The sequence below is a fragment of the Gobio gobio genome (assembly GCF_949357685.1).
Source record: "Gobio gobio genome assembly, chromosome: 24".
Lineage (NCBI taxonomy): Eukaryota > Metazoa > Chordata > Actinopteri > Cypriniformes > Gobionidae > Gobio > Gobio gobio.
Genome location: NC_137120.1, coordinates 33,499,752 through 33,521,129, shown reverse-complemented (window position 1 = coordinate 33,521,129; position 21,378 = coordinate 33,499,752). Strand labels below are relative to the sequence as shown.

General features: G+C 36.7%; 1 protein-coding gene across 3 annotated transcripts in view; it reads left to right on the top strand.

Moving 5' to 3' along the window:
- The first annotated feature begins 869 nt into the window (after nt 1-869).
- The window catches only part of gatad2ab (GATA zinc finger domain containing 2Ab), a 47,502-nt gene continuing 26,993 nt past the window's right edge, over nt 870-21,378 (top strand). The window contains exon 1 of one of the 3 annotated variants that reach the window (XM_079807600.1): nt 870-1,125. In XM_079807600.1, the coding sequence (XP_079663726.1) occupies nt 927-1,125 (199 nt within the window). In that variant the 5' untranslated portion in view covers nt 870-926. Of the gene's footprint in view, nt 1,126-2,530; nt 2,713-21,378 lie in introns of those variants that run through there. The other 2 variants (XM_079807604.1, XM_079807602.1) reach the window with 2 other exon arrangements.

Below are 21,378 nucleotides of genomic sequence, written 5' to 3'. Positions count from 1 at the left end.
TTCAATAATGAAAAAATAGATTTTCAAACATAGTGTGTGTGGAAGAGGTAATTGTGAAATATATTAAACAATAAATGTTTTTTAATGTATTTTTACAAAATAAATAGATACATTTATTTATTTAATTAATTATTTCAGAATAAACTGGTACATTTAATTGTTGTTTTATTGAATTCATTATTTATTGAATTATTTCATTTTGAGTAATTTGGTCCTCCATATTGGAAATGAGGTTGTTCATCAAAATTCTGTTCCCGATGATCTGCCATACCTCCAAACAACCGATAGATGTCACCAGATATCCAAACAAACTATGGATGGATTCTAATCTGAAGATATATAATATAGGCCTAATTTCATTTAGCCGACATAGGCTAGGCTAATATGTGATCGTTTTATTGCAGGATAAAACTTGTAGACATTGAAAATGTGAAACTAAAAATCATTTTTTGGATGATATCTTACTATGAAATCACATAAAAAATAGCCTAAGATTGAATGTAAACCCAAACCACAGCTGATCACGGTATGACAGTCAAATGAAAGTTTAGTAAACAACTTGCAAATACATTTGAATGCTTTTAATAGTAATATATTTTACTTTTTAATCTTCCAAATACTATAATAGGCCTATGTTCGCACTACTCAAGATAGAAATAAAGTTTGGTTTAGAAAACAATGCGACGTCTCCCTTTTTCCGTTTGCCGGTGTTCTGCTTCCGGTCTGTCTAAAAATCTGTGTTTTTTTAAATATATAAATACGCATACACCGAAATTGAGTTTAAAATGAGCTCCGGTTCGACCTGTGCTGTATCTGGTTGTTACAACAACTCGAAAAAACTCAAGGGTTTTCAAGAAAATATCTGTATTGAACACCAAAAAATCAGGGATGAATGTCCTTGCCCAGCGCCGTATGCCTTACACTGTATGCCGACGAAAGAGGAGAGGAAACAGGCTTGGCTCGCGGCCCTGAAATTAAAAAACCCTCCGAAGAGAGTTTATGTGTGCTCGTTTCATTTCGTCGATAAAAAGCCCACGGAGCTGCACCCGGATCCTGAGCTATACCTGGGTCACAATCGACCCCAACAAGGCAAGCGAAAACTCATTCAGGAAGCTGACGGACTTGGTATGTTTATGTTTATTGCTCTACATGTTTTATAAGTCACACAACCACGATATATATGACTGTTTTGATATTTGTACTAGTTTGAGTGAGCTTTTAATAGACGGCGTTGTCACGTGGTTTCTGCTACTTTTCTCAGCGCTTGTGATGATGGACAAATTACAGTCGTTAGTGATTACAGTACGAGTTTTTTTTAATGATTATTTTATTGATATTTGTGCGAATTATTTCCATTTTCACGCCAGTTACTAATAATTAAAATGTGATAGATTCACCACAATGATACGTTTTAATATACACGTCTTCAATAAGACAAAAAGTTTGATGAGAGTTTATTGAGGGGCATTGGAGAATTCAGTTTTGTGAGCTGTAGAGCGCCCCCTGTTGGAATACAACTTTTTGTCCTGCAGTTTAGAATGAAACGTCTATAAAATAATAGTTGACATGTTGAAGTCAGGTAAAATTGGCCAGATTATGCTGGAGTGTTCTGGAACCGTGTTTAAGATTCAATAACAAATATCTAAATCACTGTACGTTACTTTTGCCACCACAACTGAACTGGACATGAAATTGTGTTTTGACATTAAGACTGATCTTCATAAGGACTGAAATGTATTCAAATTAATGTAATTCATTGTATGGAGAAATAAATTGTGCTCTTAATTACAATATTCTTGTTTACAGTCATGTTATAGGTGGTATTTTATTAATATTATGATATTAATTCAACATTTAATTTTGAGTAATTCAGCCCTTCATAATATTTTGATGATTTATTTTATTGAAACAATATTTTTGGTAATAATCCGGTCTTATTATATTCGGTAACACATTACAATAAAGTCTCATTTGTTAGCATTTGATAATGTACTAACTAACATGATTTAACAGGAAGAAATACATTTGTTACAGTATTTATTAATCTTTGCTAATGTTAGCTGTTCATTGTTCATGTTAGTTCACAGTGCATTAACTAATGTAAACAAATGCAACATTTGATTTGAATAATGTATTAGATGTTGAAATGAACATGAACTAAGAGTAATAAATGCTGTACAAGTATTAGTTATTAGTTCATGTTAACTAATGTTACCTTATATTTTAATAGTTCTCATTTTGCCTTTGCACTTTTATAGTCGTGAACTATTTTTGTAATATAATAAGACATAAAAATAACATTTTGTTTGTTGTCTGACCATTTCATCCACAAGCAACCAAAAATATGATTGACATTATTGCCTCATCATTGAGGAGTCAACAGAATACAACAGTAGCTTAGTCTGTTGTACCTTAGTAAATGCTTGTAAGGGTGACTATGGGGTCAAAAATTCCAATGTTTGGATGCTCTTCTTCAGATAAATCCCCTCTTCATATGGGCCAGTGCGCCACTGCGCATGCGCGGTGTGGTGACTCGGGTCCATGTGTAGGCAGCAGCGAGGATCTTTATTTGGCGACCGGAGCGGCAGCGGGCAGGGCAGATAGATAGTGAGGGGATCCCCGGGATAGTTTCACACCAAAATACTAGGGTAAATAACAACAACCAGACGCGTGGAGGGCCCTCAGAAGACCAATAAGCGTTTCATCTTCTCAGTAAGTTCTTATAAAGAGGGATTGAATGATATTGGAGGTTTTCAGAGTGTTTTGACTTCACATTAGCTTTGCTAGCAACTGGACTGTTGAGTTAAACATGGGATTTACAAACTTGACCATCAATTTCATCAAATAAATTTGACAGATTCCATCTAACTATACCAATACCGATACAGTGCGATATAATAATCAACTTTAGAGAAGAAACTTCTCAATTGTTTTCTGTTTGGGGGAAATAAACTAGTCATTTAGCTCGCCTGCTAATTGGAGTTGATGAGTAAGTCAGCATTAGCTGATGTTAGCCGGGTTAGCTAACTAGTTTTGCTTCCTCAGCACTAAACTCACTGGGCTTTTATTTATTTAGGAATTGGTTTGTTGCCACTGAGCTTTACCAAGCTTAAACTCATTTTGAAACACAAGTTAAGAAATGTTGGATTTTATCATTAGATAATCTGTCAGAAATTGATGTTTATGACCATTGTATTGTATTGGACTAATACTGAGAAGTCTTATGGGTAGTTAAATGAACTAACCCATTTAATTCCATGTCCTTCCAGATAAATGGACACGTGTGTTTTACTCCTTGAACAGTCCAGCGAAACAAAATTTCTTCTTTTTTAAGTTATGAAAGTATGTTTTGTTCCTGCTCACAAGTGAAACCAGTGGGAAACTACAGGGTTAAAATTGCTCATTTGGTCAATAAGACCCAAGAAAGTGTGTGTGTGGCATATATATGTATATTATACTGTAAGGCAATTTTACTTTCACTTTGTTTCATTTAATTTAACAGTACATTGAATTCTGCAATATTGTATTGTGATTCAATCAGTTCATCAAAATGACTCCGTTTTCATTATGTATTGCGATTATGATTGATATGAGAGAGCTGTTTCAATCATTTCAATAATAGACCCTTTAAATGTTATATACACACGCACCAAAGGTGATGGTGGTATCTGTATTATGGAGTGTTTTACACGCTTCCATTTCTGGACCTTTGACACCGACATTATTTTTCAGAGAGGGCAAACTGGTCATGTGATATTTACACCAGCCATGTAAAAGTGTTCATGTGAAACCAGGACAGTGAGAACTTTCATTTACTGTGTCCATTAGACGTTTCAATGGGTCTAAATGGGTTAAAGATTAATAGTTGGTCTGCTTATTGTGTTCATAGGTTCCATCACAGCAGCTACCATTTAAAAAAATATTGTCTTTTTTAGATTTGTGATTAATAATATGTAAGTCATCAGTTCAGAGGTTGAGACAAAGGTCAGAGTTCAGAGTTTGACTGGTTTAGGCTAGTTAGGCTACACACTACCACACAAAAGTTTTGGGTCAGTAAAGAAATTAATACTTTTATTCGGCAAGGATACATTCAATTGATCAAAAGTGGCAGTAAAGACATTGATAATGTTACAAAAGATTCACATTTCTAATAAATGCTGTTTTGAACTTTCCAAACAACAAAGAATCCTGATAAAAAGGTTTCCTCTGAAAATATGAAGCTGCACAACTGCTTCAACGTTGATGATAATTATAGACTTGGTCGGCATTACTGGGAACGCCCACAAAATGTCATATCGCCATATGCCGTGGGGGAAAACTTGCCATTAGAATGAATGCACGTAGACCTTGTTAGACGCTTTATCTTTACTCTTTGTTACGATTTATTTTCGCTTGGTGCAGTCCCGAAAAGTTGCCATGTGGCGTTCTGCACCTCTAGTAAGTTAAAAAACCCTGATTTGAAGTTTTATACTGCCAAATAAACAGACGGAGCCATTCGTCAATTTCCGAAAGCCTGCAATACGTCCATTACAATTAAACATTTGCACTACATGATGCTGGTATTATTGTAAAGATTAAAAAAAGAGATTTCATTAATTGCAATGGCAAAATTTTGTTGAACAAAACGCCAATAAAGTTATACTTGTCACAGGTAGGGTTGGGTACCGAACTCGGTACTTTTAAGGGCACCGGCCGAATTACGTCGGTACTACCGATTACCGATTCACATTAAATAAATCAGTACCAAATTTCGGTACCTGAGAACGCATATTGTGATATAGACTAGTTTCTGTGAATATTAAACCGCAAAAAGACCACTTAAATACGAATCATGCGTGTCTCTGTGCGAATGAATGCCGTAGATGTGGTTTACAGTCTAGGGGTTTACCTCACACACACACACACACACACACACACACACACACACACACACACTCTCTCTCAGAATCGCGCGTGACAGTCGCATGTTTCCATCTCTGCCGTCTCATATGAGGACATGAACGCACGAACGTCATCTCCAGAGCCACTGAGTCACTTCATGAGCATTTTACCGTTTCATTTGAGAAAAACTACCGTCATATCCTAAACACACAGAAACTCAAATTCACGGCAACCCGTCAAAAAAGTTTGGCTAACTTGACAAATAAATTACTGTTGTAGAATTTAGATATATCTCAATGTAATAATAATACGAACACTAATGTAATAGTAATTTTGTTATAAATTACAATTTTTCTTCATGTTTTAATTTTAACCATATAATGCAGCACTTTGTTTGACAAAAGACGTTTAATCAAATTAAAAGATGAATTAAATTAATGTCTTCTTTTGATTACCAGAAAATACATAACACATAATTTATGGGAAATCTTTTCATAGAAATGAAATTCAAAAGAAAAAAAATATGGTTGTTTTTATGAATTAAATGAAGTACCTAGAAGCCTACTATTTACAGTAATCAAACATTGCAGACCGCGACCAAGGCAGCTCTGGCATAATGTCATTAACACTTTTATAAATGACTTACAGGTTCTTTACAGTTATTCATGTACACATCCCAAAAGTAACGAAAAAAGGTACCGTTGGGTACCGGTACAGTGATACCGGTTAAAATGTGAACGGTACCCGACCCTAGTCACAGGACTCAATTTATCATTAGAGCAGTTTTTCACGATGAGCGATCACATAGCCATATAATGCGTGAGGTTTTTAATGTACAAAACATGCAAAAGTCTTCTTTATTTCATGAGGGCTGGGCTCATGCTTGTGCTTCAAGCTGATACATTGTACATTTTCTTGTCAAAATGCATGCGGCTCCCACAAATATTACAAAACATAATAGCTCGGCTACTTCATAAATCACCCAGTCTTTTGATGAAGACGTTTGCTATAAAAAAGTTAATAAAAAATCACTATTGTCAGAAATTCTAATAATATTGTGACACTGACATGTCAATTTCATAGCACAAGACAGGTTTTATGATCATTTTAAAATGTTAAATGTATGTAATACATACTTTCAATCCATTAAATTCAGGAACACTAAATTAACGTCTTCATCGTAAGAATGGATGATTTAAGAAGTTGGCATGTCGTACCTATATGAGGGTCGGCGGAGCAGCATATATTTTGATGATTGGTCGTTTCTCAGTCACAGATACTGTACGGACAATCTGACCCAATATGGCTCAGTTTTTCTATATATCTTGGTCTGTCGAGCGGCAAAAGTGATTCTACACCGGCTAAACTGGGTTAACCCCATGCATTTACATTGTGGGGGAATGGACTATTTTCGCCCACGTCGACGCCACGCCCCTAGCTATGACACAACGCGACCAAGTCTATAAGAAATGTGTATCGATCATCAAAATCGGCATATTAGAATGAATTCTGAAGGATCAAGACTGGAGTAATGATGCTGAAAATCATCACATGATTACATTTTAAAATAGTCAAATAGAAACCAGTTCTTTTAAATTGTAATATTTCACAATATTACTGTTTTTAATGTATTTTTGATCAAATAAATACAGTCTTTGTGAAAATCTTACCGACCCCAAACTTTTGATTGGTAGTGTTGGATGAAATCTAGCATGACGTCAACTTTCCTAAAGGATTTTGTGCTGTTTTACTTGCACGCTTAATTGCTTTGTAATTTATGTTCTAATATCTGAATCCAGTAAATATACTCAAACTGACCCAAGATGATTTTAACGTCTGTGTTGGTTATAAAATGGCAGTTGCTTCAAATTCTGAGACTTTGGACTTTGTGTAAAAGTGCAATATGACAGTCCGCTGTTTGTCAGCATTGATGATGTATGATATCATGATCCTGCTGAAATACTTGTGCCATTTCTCATGCTGGATCAGAGGTGTAGTTCAAGGTTGGTCTGCATGGGTGTGGTGGTTTAAGCCGGTTTGTCTGAAGGATGACTTGAGGTGGCTTTTTCTAAATAATTTGGGTGGGACCAATTTAGTGTCACCAGGTGGTTCCTTTTGTCAAGAAACCACCAAATATAATCGTTTCGGCCCTGCCTCACATAATTTCCCAATATGCTCCTGTCGTTATGTGCCGGGTGTTGGCGAATCCTTGCGTCCCATGTTGAGTGTCTATTAGGCAACCAGCTAAGCCACTTGGCACCACTCATGTGAGTCGTAGTGGGCATGTTTCTCAATCTCATGCCGCGTCAAGGACAAGCCTGAATACCAGTGGGGTTCTCCATAAGAGACTTGTTGAAGAATAATAGATTTGTTCCTAAGTAAATTGGGGCTTGGTGTCTCATTTAGGATTTTTAGAGATCCATTCATCAGTACCTGAGAAACACACCAGAGCTGCTGTATTTGAGTTGGTGGCTCCTGGTAAACAGGAAGGGCTGGATACTGATACATGGGCACTGCAATCTAGCAAGATCTTTTTACTCTTCTCTGTCAACTTCCTGATAACGTCAGACAGGGAAAGTCAGACTTATAGATGTGTAATATGAAGGGGACACTAGCTACATTTACATGGACACCTTTTGTCAAACCGAACGTAGTATTTATGAACGCTTAATAAAGGGATTGGGTTGATGTGCGTGTTTATATGTCATGCACTGCATGGATATGCAGAGTTTCCCGCTCTTTGTGCATACTATTCTCAGACATGGCTGCTTATCTCACACTTATATGTGAGACGGTGGTCCAGTGGGTTAAACCATGGAACTGATATGCAGAAGGTTGCTGGTTCAATCCCAGCGGTCACCACCAGTGTGTCCTTGCCCAGATCCGGCGCTCGGACACATGACCCAGAAGGGATTTGTTGACAAGCAGAGGAAGACGCGCGTATCTAAGCTGTTGGATTCTACATTGATCGTGCTTTAGGTCTCAGCGTAGTTCTCAAAATGGGGCTTAAGTGTGCATTTCATGGATTCCCGAACGCTGGCGCTACGTCATATTCTCGCGCATGCGTCGTGGAGGCACACACGGAAGACAATAACAAGCTGGATAAAGGTGTTATTTAGATTTTTTTTTGCGCACAAAAACTATTGTCGTCGCATCGTAAAATTATTGTAGAGTCACTGTGGTGAGATGGACTTTGTAATGACGTTTTTAGTGCCTTTTATGGGTCTTGGGAGTGTAAATGTACTGAATGCCAATGGAGGCCTATCTGAAGCCTTTCTCAGCCATCAGCTTTCAACTAAAATATCTTCATTTGTGTTCCGAATATGAACGGAGGTCTTACGGATGTCGAACGACATGAGGGTGAGTAATTAATGACAGAATTTTCATTTTTGGGTGAACTAACCCTTTAATATTTATCTACTTCTGGTCCTAATTAGAAGACAAGCACATGAACCGCTGTGTTGTGCTGCTTATATTTGTCAAGCAGCAAAAATGCCTATTCCTGCGCCCAAAACAAGGAGTCTGTGAATGAGAGTCTGAAGGACTGATAGTATGTTTTCCTGCTCCACTTCACAGATGATCCATAGGAGGAACATTTTTGAATGACACGACAGCTCGTTCCGTGTGTCATACGTCATTATGCCATTTCTACGTCATTGCGCATGCATGGTACTTTCTAGTTCTGGTTTTCAATCCGATTAAGTGTTTACATGTCCTCTCAGATCGGATTAGAAAAGGTTTAAACCTCTCTTTACAATCCGAATGAAATTTTAATCAGATATGGCCCATGCTTTCCGATTAACGTGGTTACATGTGACACTTTTTTTTTTTACTGTGACTGCTGCTAGTTCGATTATAATCGAGGTATTAGTGTCCAAAATGCAGTTACTGTCATTTTTTAAAATTTAATTGAATTTCTTTTTTTTCTCTCTTTTTTTGAAAGACACTTCTGTCTTGGCTGTAAACCAAAAGTACATTCCATTGTATTAGAGTTTCACTTTCAGCTGACTGTCATTATCAGTAAGGTGTGGTTTAGTGTAGGGGTATCCTGATAGATAATAAAGCATTTATTGCTCACCGGTTTTCTTGGAAATCACCATTTTGATGGGTTCATAAAATTGTAATTGTTATGAAATCAACTGCCTATTACTTACTATTAACTGTTTATTACTTGTCAATTAATAGTAAATAGATATGAATATACCTTTTTCCTATCATAGACATTACCGTTTTGAATGGGCTTTTTGTACATAATATATTGCATAGCCTACAGTACATTCATTTTATTTGTTTATAGCCTTCAATATCAACATTGTTTTTAGGACATAAGTTTTAGATTTTTTTTTTGTCCAAATAGAAAAAAATAATACAAGGATATTTACCATGTATCGCCATTCAACCAAAAAATACTGCGATTTTTTTTTTTTTTTTTTTTTTTTTTTTTTTTTTTAAATTTTTTTTATTATTATTATTATTTTTTTTTATTTATTATTTTTTTTTGGCCATATTGCCTAGCCCTAATATGGCTATTAATATTCTTGGGTGTAGTACATAATTATATTTTCCTGAAGCTCAAAATCAAACTGTTAATTACTTTTGAATTTAACAGTTGAGCTGACAATTTGTATTCTGTTTTATATTATATTAAAATGTAAGTTTAATATCATATGCAATATACTGTTAATATATGTTAACAGTATATATGAGCAGGTGTGGAAGGTTTTCATTGTAAAAAGATTTTACATTTAAAGTTTTTTACTGCCAAAACCTAATAATACAAAGTTTTGTGTATAGAGTTATTGGAATGACCAAAGGTGATGGTTTGGTGGTGCAGAAATGAGGTTAACTTTAGATTAGTTCACCTCAAAATGAAAATGTCCTGATAATTTACTCACCCCAATGCCATCCAAGATGTCCATGTCTTTCTTTCTTCAGTGGAAAAGAAATTACATTTTTTAAGGAAAACATTTCAGGATTTTTCGGACTTCAATTGCAACCAAAATGTTGAATGTCCACATCAATGCAGTTTCAAAGGGCTTCGAAGTGCTTCAAATGGTACTGCGTGATCCCAGCTGAGGAAAAGGGTCTTATTTAGCGAAACGATCTGTAATTTTCTTTAAAAAAATTCAAATATATACTTTTTAACCTCAATTGATCATCTTGTGCGTGTCTGCAACGAGCCAGGCATTACATAACATACGTTGAAAAGGTCACGCCGAACGTGGGCGGAAGTACCGCCCCATTGTTTACGAAGCGAACGTTCGAAGACTAATACAAATGCTTTTTTAACAAAACAGGTAAAACAATGATAAATTAAATAATAAATATGTAATTCAACATACAATACAATTTGAACGATCCACACTTTTAAACAATGGGGCGGTACTTCCGCCCACATTCGGCGTGACCTTTTCAACGTACGTTACGTAATGCCTGGCTCGTTGCAGACCAGCACAAGATGATAAATTGTGGTTAAAAATATATACATTAAACATTTTTTAGAAAAGGACCAATTGTTTCGCTAAATAAGACCCTATTCCTCAGCTGGGATCACGCAGTACCATTTGAAGTACTTCAATGCCCTTTGAAAGTGCATTGATGTGGACGTACAACAATTTGGTTGCAATTGTAGTCCATTGTGTGGAGAAAAATCCTGAAATGTTTGGATGGCATATGGGTGAGTAAATTATCAGGAAATTTTCATTTTGAGGTGAACTAATCCTTTAAAATAGCATACTGTTGCCCAAGCAAAAGCATAGAATTGGTGTAAAAATCAATTTCTAAAAAATGAGCAACACCCTTACTTTCATAGATTTGTTCATATTGGTGTGTTCATGTTATTGTCATTTTAAAAAGCAGCAGAACAAGTTTTTTTTAATCGCACCATGTAAGAGTTTAACTATAAATGCTAAGAATGCAATTAGTTTTCTTCTAATTCTGTAGATTAAGCTCACTTAAGGACTTGTTTAGTACACTTTCTGGCAAAGTCAATTATTTTTATCATAACTAATTGTACTGCTCAGTTTCTCTCTTTATTTTGTATTTTTACTGTATTTATGCAACCCTTGTATAACTTGCAACACAGCTTTTGCCATAAAAATAGCTTCAGCTGTTGACATGGCATTAAAATGTATATTTCACTACTACTACTACTACTACTACTACAACACAAGGCAGGTTTAGTAGAGTCCATGAATAATAGCAAAACAGTCTGTGACTTTAAATCAAGGCCAGTGATTTCAAGTTCTTGACGTTCAAGTTGTAATCATGGTTGGAATAGAAGAGCAAAATTAAGTAGTCTTGAGGAATAAACTGCATATTTATACATCAGTTATGTAGGAAGGGGGCTTATTATGAACCAAGTGTTTTTCTAGAGTTTCTCCAGCAGTATTTTCTGCTGTGTGTCAAAGCTGGACTTTGCTGACGCGGCAACTCTGGAACTCTCTGTGTGCCGTAGTGACATGAATACACCGTTAAGGTATTCATCCAGGAGCGAAGACTTATGGGTCCTCGCACACCTCAGACACATTGGGGCTTATTTGCTTTTCCCTATATGTGTGTTTTGCCCCAGCATAGAAGAGATAGTTTGTGATGGTATCCTGGTCCTAGATACAGCTCGGGTCCCTCTGTCTATGCAAGATTTGTGTTTTTGTTGCCCGTCTTATTGCCCTCCATGTGCAAATCGTAAATCTGTTCACAAAAGTATTATTTAGCACACCTCTCCTCAACAAGCTGCATGATTTGTGGTATGATACCGTATACACCACACATTAGTAAATGAAGATGGTTGCAAAAATGCAGAAGTGCTGAAGTTTTCAAGATCAGACCAAACCAATCCACTCGTTCTGTCAGTTCTTGTATATCTGGCTCTCGACCTGACAGACCAGAGAGATTAACTGCAAAATCCGTCTGCCATTCAAAACAAGTTCTTCAATCTAAATTAAGTCTTCAGCCGATTAGTTAAGTTTGACAACAGGATTATGAAGGTGAACTGTCCATATGGATTTGTTCATACATCCTGGTTTTGTAATGATCAAATAGCTCTCCTAGACCTACAATTGTTGATTAGGCATGTGATTTTACAGCCAACGAGTTGATTGGTTACTTAACTAGTCTTTTACTTAAATATAATTGAGCTTGTTCGCGTTTTGTTGCCACACCATTTAAAAAATGCTGCATTAGTCTGAATGTGTTTGGCTGTAGTGATGGCACTTAAAAGGGGGTGAACTTAAACGCAACCTTTTCAAGAGGGTTTTACTTTCTTTTTGTATGTTAATTAAACCATACACATTATAATTAGACTGGCTTGCGTTCATCCAATCCCAGTCGGATGTGTTTCTTAGGGGGCGTGACGTTTACATACACTTTAGCATTCAAAAACCACATCTAGAACTCATTTTTTAAAATGTTGACAACATTAGAAAAAAATTCAATTTGAATGTGTTTGGACGATGCTTAAAAGAACAACTTCTTAAGGACACAACTTTTCTCTTTATTGTGTTTTAGCATGCGAATTAAATGTGAATTAATTTTGCATTTGTTCAATCCCAATTGGACACCATTCTTAGGGAGCGTTTATATAATTCAACTAGGGTTCAAACACAGCGAGAATGCATTTTTAAATGTTGACACGGCATTTGAAAAAATTTAACATTTAACAATTTATTTTTAATGTATTTGGGTGAAGCGATGGTGCTTAACGTTAGCCTGCACCCCCGCTTTTTGAAAAAATCCTAAGAAATGGCATAATCAGACTAAAACCGTTACAGTTAATGATTCCTTTGCACTAAAATCATAAGTATGGCGTCATTTGAAAGCAGACACTTGGCAGTTTACTGTAAATTCAAAATTATAATTATTTTCATAATCAAAAATAGCTATAATAAGCTTCAAAGTTTTGTAAAGTTATTAGAAATATATTTGTATGAAATATCTTTATGAAAATAAAATTGAAGTTGGCATTTTAGCAATCTAGAAGTGCACTACACCTGAAGCCACATGTCTGACCATGTTATATTTCAAATCTGAAGATGATAAGTCTAAAATTCTAAATTTTATGAAATGTTTTTCAAGATCATGTCATATGATTTTATTTTGAGATTTCTCTAAAATTTTAATTGATGTTTATTGCCATCTCTTCTGAGCTACCATTCAGTTTATTGTCTCTATTGTTTTGAGGTGCAATTCATTCTGTTTCAGTCTCCTTTCAGAACACTTTCACACCTCTCTGGCCAGGTTATGGCTCTTATTAAATTATTCTTTTGTCTTCATTGTAATCACTGACGACTCTCTATTCAAACTGTTCTATTCAAACCTCATTTATGATCAAACTTCTCACTTCACCTTCTAAAAAGCCTCAAATGCCGTTGTTGACAATAGAAACATTTCAGTTGGTTTTTCATTTCAGTCTATTCAAAATTATTAATAAAAATAACGTATTTGCCCAGGTGGCAGGTGCATTGGCTTAGCTAGCATGTTAGCTTAGCACACAATCAAAATACAATAAAGATTAAAACCATGTTTTTTCTCCAAACTTTATATCACAATTGGGATGTTTTAAATAACCTTCTGTGGTCTCATTTGGCTTCGGATCAAAAAATCAGACAGAAAATATATCATTTTACAATATTCTGCTTATTGATAAAAGCTATGTCGAATAGCATTGCATTATAAATATAATCTATTATGAATACACTAGGGCTGAACGATATATCGTTATCGTTAGGGATGGGCAACAGTGGTCGAGTAATCGAGTACTCGAACGTGACAGCGATCATCGATCATGAGAACGATGATCGCCCTGAAAAAAAAAATATTTGTCTCTTTTTTTTATTGGTTATTGCGTCGTTTTGCGCGGTACCGGAGGTCTGATTGGTTAGCGTTATACAGCACGCCTCCAGACCGCGGCGAAGTGAAACTGAAGCGTGCACTGCAGTGATGTCTGGAATCACTGTGATCATTGAATGTTTAGTGCAAGATGTGCAGCGCCAATCTGTCATAGCCTACATAGCATTATAATGAGAACACGATGGAAATTAGAATGCTGTAAATTCTCTGAGCTTAGTTCCCCGTGTATCAGCTGATCCACAGAGAAACTAGCGAGAAGTGCGTGAAGTTCATGTGCGCATTCGCGTCCTTTCCTGCAGATGCACGTTGTAAGATTACTTTTATGTTGTCTATCTGATTAATGTAATATAAGAAGCGTTTGGTTGAGCTTAATAAGCTAGCAAAGCGCTGCCGTAATACCGGCTGTTGTGACACGGTTCCATGGTGACACGTCATTGCTTGTCACGTGACACACCGCAACAGCGCTGAATGAATGATGATCTGCTTTTGTAATTTTTTATTCAGAATATTCACAAATGTGTTAGCTATGGCATGAAATATCTGATATTCCGATTGTCAAATACATGCAAGTGGAAGTATATTGTTGTTTAAACACCTTTATAACGATGGCGTTAGTTGAGCTGTATGCGTGATGGGCGCCGCTGTGTAATGCTGCCTTCACGTGCTCTCGGAATTATCGTAAATACGAGTTTCCTAGGTAAACATTGCACATGAACGCCCTCACATTTTGAAACTTGAATGCAATGCGCTCGTAATCACGATTTCAGAAGTCGGAATCATCCAATTTCCGATAGCACGTGAAGGCAGCATTACGTGCCGCAGACGCAGTTCAGAGAATCGGATCTGTTGGATTTACAACCTCTATGTTTACAACACGTGAATTCATCCACTTCTCCCGAAATACTTAAAAGTAAGTGGCTGGTGAACTGGGAATAGAATAGAGTAAACATTGAAGTTACTTACAATGTGTATCTGATATGAATAAAACGTGTTGAATTATAATGGAAAGGATTATTATTACCTCTTCCATAGACATCAGTGTGTATATTACAAACTCTAAATGTATTGGTTTTTTTTAGTACTTATGTGAATTTATATGTTTGAAACCTAAAATAAACAGTATGTGGTTGAAAACACTGAAAAGTTGTGATGTATGACAGCTCTGAGCGCGCCTGTCTCTGTTGATCATGTGACGCACTTGATCATCCGCTCCAGGATCAGCCTAGACTGATTACACCTGTGATCGTACGTGCGAAAGGCTTAAAAACAATACATTTTCTGACACACATTTTTGAAATGTAGGCTTAAATCAAACACATTTTAATTCAGATTCTGGTTTTCACCGAACAAGTAGTCATATCGTATTGTATCGATATCGAGATATCTGGCATGAAAATCGAGATATGAGATTTTGTCCATATCGTTCAGCCCTAGAATACACCCAACATGGTATAAAGAACACAGACAATCCATACATCGTCGCGATTGTGTGTTTATAATCTTCAAATGTCTCTATTTGCATCTTTAGCGATCTCAGGAAGCTTTTATTATGGACTTCTATTATGGCACATGGCATCTTTTTCGTCTGATATTCGTCTGTACCATATATGGACTACATGTGCACAGAGCGCCCTCCGCCTGCGAGTATGAATTGAAAACAACACATAAGAGTCTCCATCGCTCATGATTAGGCTACATCTGCGCATTTTGAGGAAGTATTGAATAAAAAATACTCCTCTGTTTAGAAATTTGACACCGACATATGAGAATTTATCAATATTTCTCCTCATCTGCACACTTTTGAACTAAAAGCCCTGAGGAATGTTGATTTTTCGCGAGTCTTCGTGACGAGAATAGAGGAGTTTCGTATTACAACCAAACGGTACCGACGCGGTTTTCATATTCATAACTCCTGACACATATTAACAAATTACTGTCACTATAAGACTTTGAGAATAAAACAGAGGTAAAAAATGGAAGCTTGACTCTTAGATCTTTTAAACGATGTATAGTTTGTCACTTGTAATTACTTACATCTGACAGTCATTTGAGCTAATTTAAACAAATAAAGCTTTAGGACGAATGCGCCCTCAATCCGGTTAAGAGGTTAAAAGGGGATTCATTTAAAGACGCCACTTTTTCCAACAGGGTTTTAATGTATTGTAAAACCGTGTTTCCACCACAGGAACTTTCCCCAGGAACTAGGTACTTTGGGGTGGTACTCTGTGTGTTTCGACCGCAAGGACCAGGATCTAAATGAAGTTCCGGGTAAAAATGTCCCCCTCAGAAAGTCCCTGCTTACGAGGTAGTACTCTTTCAAAGTTCAGGAACTTTCGAGGGTGGGACTTGGGTACTGAACATGCTGATTGGTTGACTCCATGCAGCACTTTGATTGGTTGTCTCCACGCAGATTTTTATTTCAACCACCATTTTTAAAAGTCTTTTGTGGTGCGGGCAGTAAGAGTTGTTTTCTATTCGAGTCAACAATGGAGTTAAATACATTACGTTTATTTGCGGACTACGAAATCCAGCAGGAAGTAGAAAGTCGCGCGCAGTCCTACGTCACCGGACTAATCTTCACGGTACTTTAGCCCGCGATGGAAACGCAGACAGCAACGGGCGCAACTTTTCCAAAAGCATTTTTTTTTTGCGTTTGCAATTGAATGCGTTTCTTATGTGGCGTTCACATCGGACACGAATGACGCTAATGATTCGCGCGAAGTTGGACGCTTGAACATTTTGAGTTTACTCGCTTCATTTGCGCGTGACACTCACTTCACAACAGACGCGAATGCGCGTCATGGGAGGGGCTTCTGCCAGCCGGCTCGTCTTGTTGAGAAATGGCTGACATGGGCTGTGTTTACACGTCTTTTTTGTTAAAATACTACTGTTAATGTGTGACAAAACGTAGTTTTAAGACTTTTTCAGGCGATAATGTAGTTGTTTAAAGCTCAAATCTGTGGTTTATTTATAAAAAGAGTGCCTATTTGAACATTTTATCTGCCGTTTTCGGAGTTGTGAGCTCCAGTGGATCAGCAGCACTCCGCGCTTGTTTACCCCGGAGAGAGTAGCCTTACCTCGGCTAGTCCTTCTGACGTCTGCCGCTGGCTCTGATGTCTCTGTGGTGGCTCGAGCTATAATTCTTCTTGTGTAGATGTTACGGCCCATCTTTGGTCTCATGGATCTATAATTTGTTTCCTGGCAAATCGTTTAGGCTGAGGGCAAAGTAAAGTTTCATTACTTTTTTTATTTTTAGGCTATAACCTTAAGTTACAGTTGTAGCCTACTAGCACTGATTTTGAATGTTTGACTGAATTGTTTGCTTTATTTCATGTATAGCTTATTATACCTTTTACTTAAACTTTTGTGTTATTGATCAAACATAAACTTGCATTTAACAAAACGAGACTGGGTTGTGTTTGATGTTATTTAATGTTATCACAGTGATAATCATATTGTCTGAACCAGATCTATACAGATTTTCTCCTCATTGTTGTCACTACTAGAGCAAGCTCCTGATTGGTTAACGCGGCGCGAATATCAGTTCAGATTTTTCAACTTGCACGAATCACGCGTTCAAAACGCTCAATTCGTGTCATTCGGGCGAATCGCGCCGCAGAATGCCTAATCGCGTCTCTGCATTGACTTAACATGTAAATCACTTGTGCGAATCGCGTCATTCGCGTCCGGTGTGAACGCACCATTAGGGGGGCGTTTACAAAATACATATTCTGTGCCAATTTTTTATTTTTTTTTACTTCACACACCATCTTAAAAATACAACACTCATGAAAGGATGTTCAAAAAACATCTGTTTGAATGTGTATGGCTATAGCAGTCGTGCTTTTTTAGAGGGATGCAACCTCAAATACGACTTTTCTGAACTGGTTTTACTGTCTTTTAGCATTATTTTACCATGGCACTTAAAATATCGAAGTTGAAAAAATTGTTGACCTCACTTATCAACAAGTCATTCGTCATGACCGTCCCCAGTTTTTACTGTAAATTAAACGCACTTTGGTGCCCCAGTATTGGTTATTCATATCTTACCAATTTGACTATAACTGATCTGAAGACCAGTAGTGTAAATGTGTGTGCGTCAGTGTACATTTGCACTCTAGTCTGTTTGAGATCACAGTGGGGGATGGGTAGATGCGCGTGCATGTGCGTGTGTGTGTGTGTGTGTGTGTGTGTAGAGAGAGGGGGTGGCTGCTCGCGACTGTTCTTACAGCACAAGTTATTCTTTGTGCCCACGTGAAAAGCAATCGGCTGTACTTTCTTTCTGTGTCGTCCTGTTGTTAGGGGGCACACCAGGTGGATCTCCCGGCAGATACAGGGTTAACAACGTCCATTTTGTTAGGTAACACCCTCGTGGCCTGATCTGTCTGTGGTGTTAAAATGGCAGGGCTTAACCCTTGATATGCAGGACTGAAGATGGCAGGGGCACCTTTGGCTCAACCCTCTTGGCAGCCACTTCACCATTGTTGGATGACAAGATGAGCTGGTTGTTAAAGATCCAGAGGAACATCTGTAGTACATTAGTCTTACCTGAAACTTTGTTTTTCAATGCTTATCTGATTGGTCTCAGAAATTTGTTGGTGACTCAATCAGGAAGTCCTTCTGAACTGGACAATCTCTGTTGAAGCAACTCCTCCTCAGGAAACACTGAGACTTGGACATGATAATCCTGTGCAGTTTGGCCTGTGTCTTGGCTCTCATCTCTGTTTAAGATGACCTCTGCTAACTTGAGCATCGATTATATCATACTTGGAGTTAAGGTTTTCTTAAAACCCCTAACACTGTGTTAAACTTCAGAGGATAACTCTCCCTGAAGAATATCATAGATACTTGGGGACTCATTTCACAACTTTGCAATGCTTTGCAATTGCAACCACCCACAGCACCGTTTAATAGTTATGAGTTTGAAATGAGCAAACATTACTCAGATTGTCTTCAGATAATGTTAAGAGTTGACATCGAATTGATTTGTATTTATTTTATTTTTTTAATAAACATTTAAAATTCATGAACCATTCAATTCAATTTGATATTTGATGAGTAATTAGGGATGGAACGATTACCGGTTTCACGATAAACCACGATAAAATGTACTGACGGTTAGTAATATCGTTTAAAATGTAATTATCATTAAAACCGTGTTTGATTATCACGATTTTGAAAACTTGCGTCTGAAGCAGACGCAGCACGTGACGTTGGTTTTTGAATGAGAAGAAATGAATGAGGAGATTTTTCAGCCTTCTAAAAGGCCCAAATCTGAGGTGTGGTCATATTTTTTCTTTTACAAAAGTCCTGAGGGAAACTTAATCGAATATGGTCACTCTGTCTGCAGAACATGCAAGAGGAAAGTCGCTGTAATAGGGGGAAACACTTCAAATCATGAGTCGTTTTCGTGACTATCACACACTGTTGTATAGCGAACGCAAGGCAGACTTTGACCTCAATACCAAAATTAAATAACGTGAAGCTTGAGCTAAAGATGAACGAACAAGTTCAGACAAGACTAGGGTGACATTCAAGGGATGATAATGTATATTCATTGTACACTTATTACACAGATTTTCTTTACCACATGAATAATTGCGGGGACATATAATTCAGATTGTTTTAAATCTTACTTGTTTATAAATCCATTTTGTACAGTGTACAAAACAATCGTCCAGACAAGATGATCACAAGAAGTTATAGTAATAATTATAGTAGTATTAATAGTAAAGTCCTCTGATTTCATTTTCAATACAATCAAAAACAGAGACGCAAGTTGCATTTCAATGAAACGAGAGAGCGCATCCGTTGTGATGCGTGGATTTGCGCTGTGTTAAAATGCTTTTGTATTGACGACTGTCATCATTATAAAGAAGGAAATTAGTGATGCCCCGATCATGATTTTACATGGCCGATTCCGATTTTTTTCAAGAAAACTGTCCGATACCGATTTCCAATTATTTTTTTTTATTTTTTTTTTTTACACAATAAAAGAATGAAAGTATACATGAACAAGATGTTTATTTGGTATCTAACAGGATAAATTGGCTTTTGGCTAATGAAAACATGTCCGCAATCTGAAATTAACGGGAAATTGAATTGGAAATTAAAAGGCTGAAAGGTGAAATTAAAGGCAACAACTGCATATTCTGCAATCCAAACAAAGATGTTACTTAAATCAGCATTTGTTTTTAAATTCAGTGTAAAGAAAAAAAGTCTTTACCCATGAAATTAAATAAAACCAAAGTATATAATTGTTCCAAAATGTTAAATCAAATAATGTTTAGTGCAACAAAAAAAAACTAAGATGCTACAGCAGGTGTTTTTTAAATCAAATTAAGTCAATGTAATTTTAAGGTAAAATAAAAGGTAACACTTTAGATTAATGGTCATTATTTAACATTAGTTAATTTATTAACTAACATGAACTAACCATGAGCAGTACATTTGTTACTGTATTTGTTCTTCTTTTTTAACGTTAGTTAATATAAGTACAGCTGTTCATGGTTTGCTCATGTTAGTTCACAGTGCATTAACTAATGTTAACAAGATTTTAATAATGAATTAGTAAATGTTGAAATTAACATTAACAAAGATTAATAAACGCTTTATAAGTGCAGTTCATTATTAGTTAATGTTAACTAATGAAGTTACTAATGTTAACTAATGACCATTATTCTAAAGTGTTACCAAATAAAAATGATCATCCTATAGGCTACAGAACTGATAGTATTCCATTTCAAAAGGTCATGCATGTTCTTCTTTAGGCTACAAAAAGAAGTATTTCGGCTTTGTCACAAGTTAGTCTGTTTTGTTCTCATCCGATCCAACACGTGAGAAGCTGAGCTGAACAAACGCTCACTCTCTACGCTCGTGCAGGGCGTGGAGAGGTAAGCTCACGCAACTTCAGCTCGCGCAGGAAAGCGGCTCTTCATTCCCTTCAGCGTATCTCGTCTCTTCCCTCATTTCTCCAGTTTCCGTTTGTAACACGCAGGTGACATGTTCGCGAATGATTGCAATATAAGCGGGCGCACTTTCGGAAAAATCGGCAGAAAAATACAAAGAAAGCCGATCGCGCGCTAGAAGCAAAAACCGTCCGGTTCCGGTTTTTGGCCGGTCAACCGGTGCATCCCTAAAGGAAATCCCACAGAATTGAATCTTGCTTTAAAAGTGCATAGAGCTGCTCGTTTTATTTGTTGTTTGTTGATTTTCAAATATAAAACTTGTTGAAATGTTTTCCGTGTGTGCATCTGTTCTTTTTGAACACTTTCATCTCATTTGAACAAAACCGTCATATTGATAATCGGGATAATTTAGGTCACTATAATCGTGAAATGAAATGTTCATACCGTTACATCCCTAGTAGTAATTTGATGAGGATTTAATAGCATAATAATGATTTAATAATGATTTTATACTAATTATCCCCTGGTTTCACAGACAAGGCTTAAGCTAGTCCCAGACTAAAATCCATGTTTGAGCTGTTTTAACTGAAAGCAACTTGCACTGAGATATCTGAAAATATGTCAGTGCCGCTGTTTTGTTTCAAGATGCACACTATTAAGTTTTTTTTCTAACTGTGCGTTCACACCGCCGCCGTCGAGAGCATCAAACTTCACTCTTGCCGCCCTGTCAACGACGCTGTAG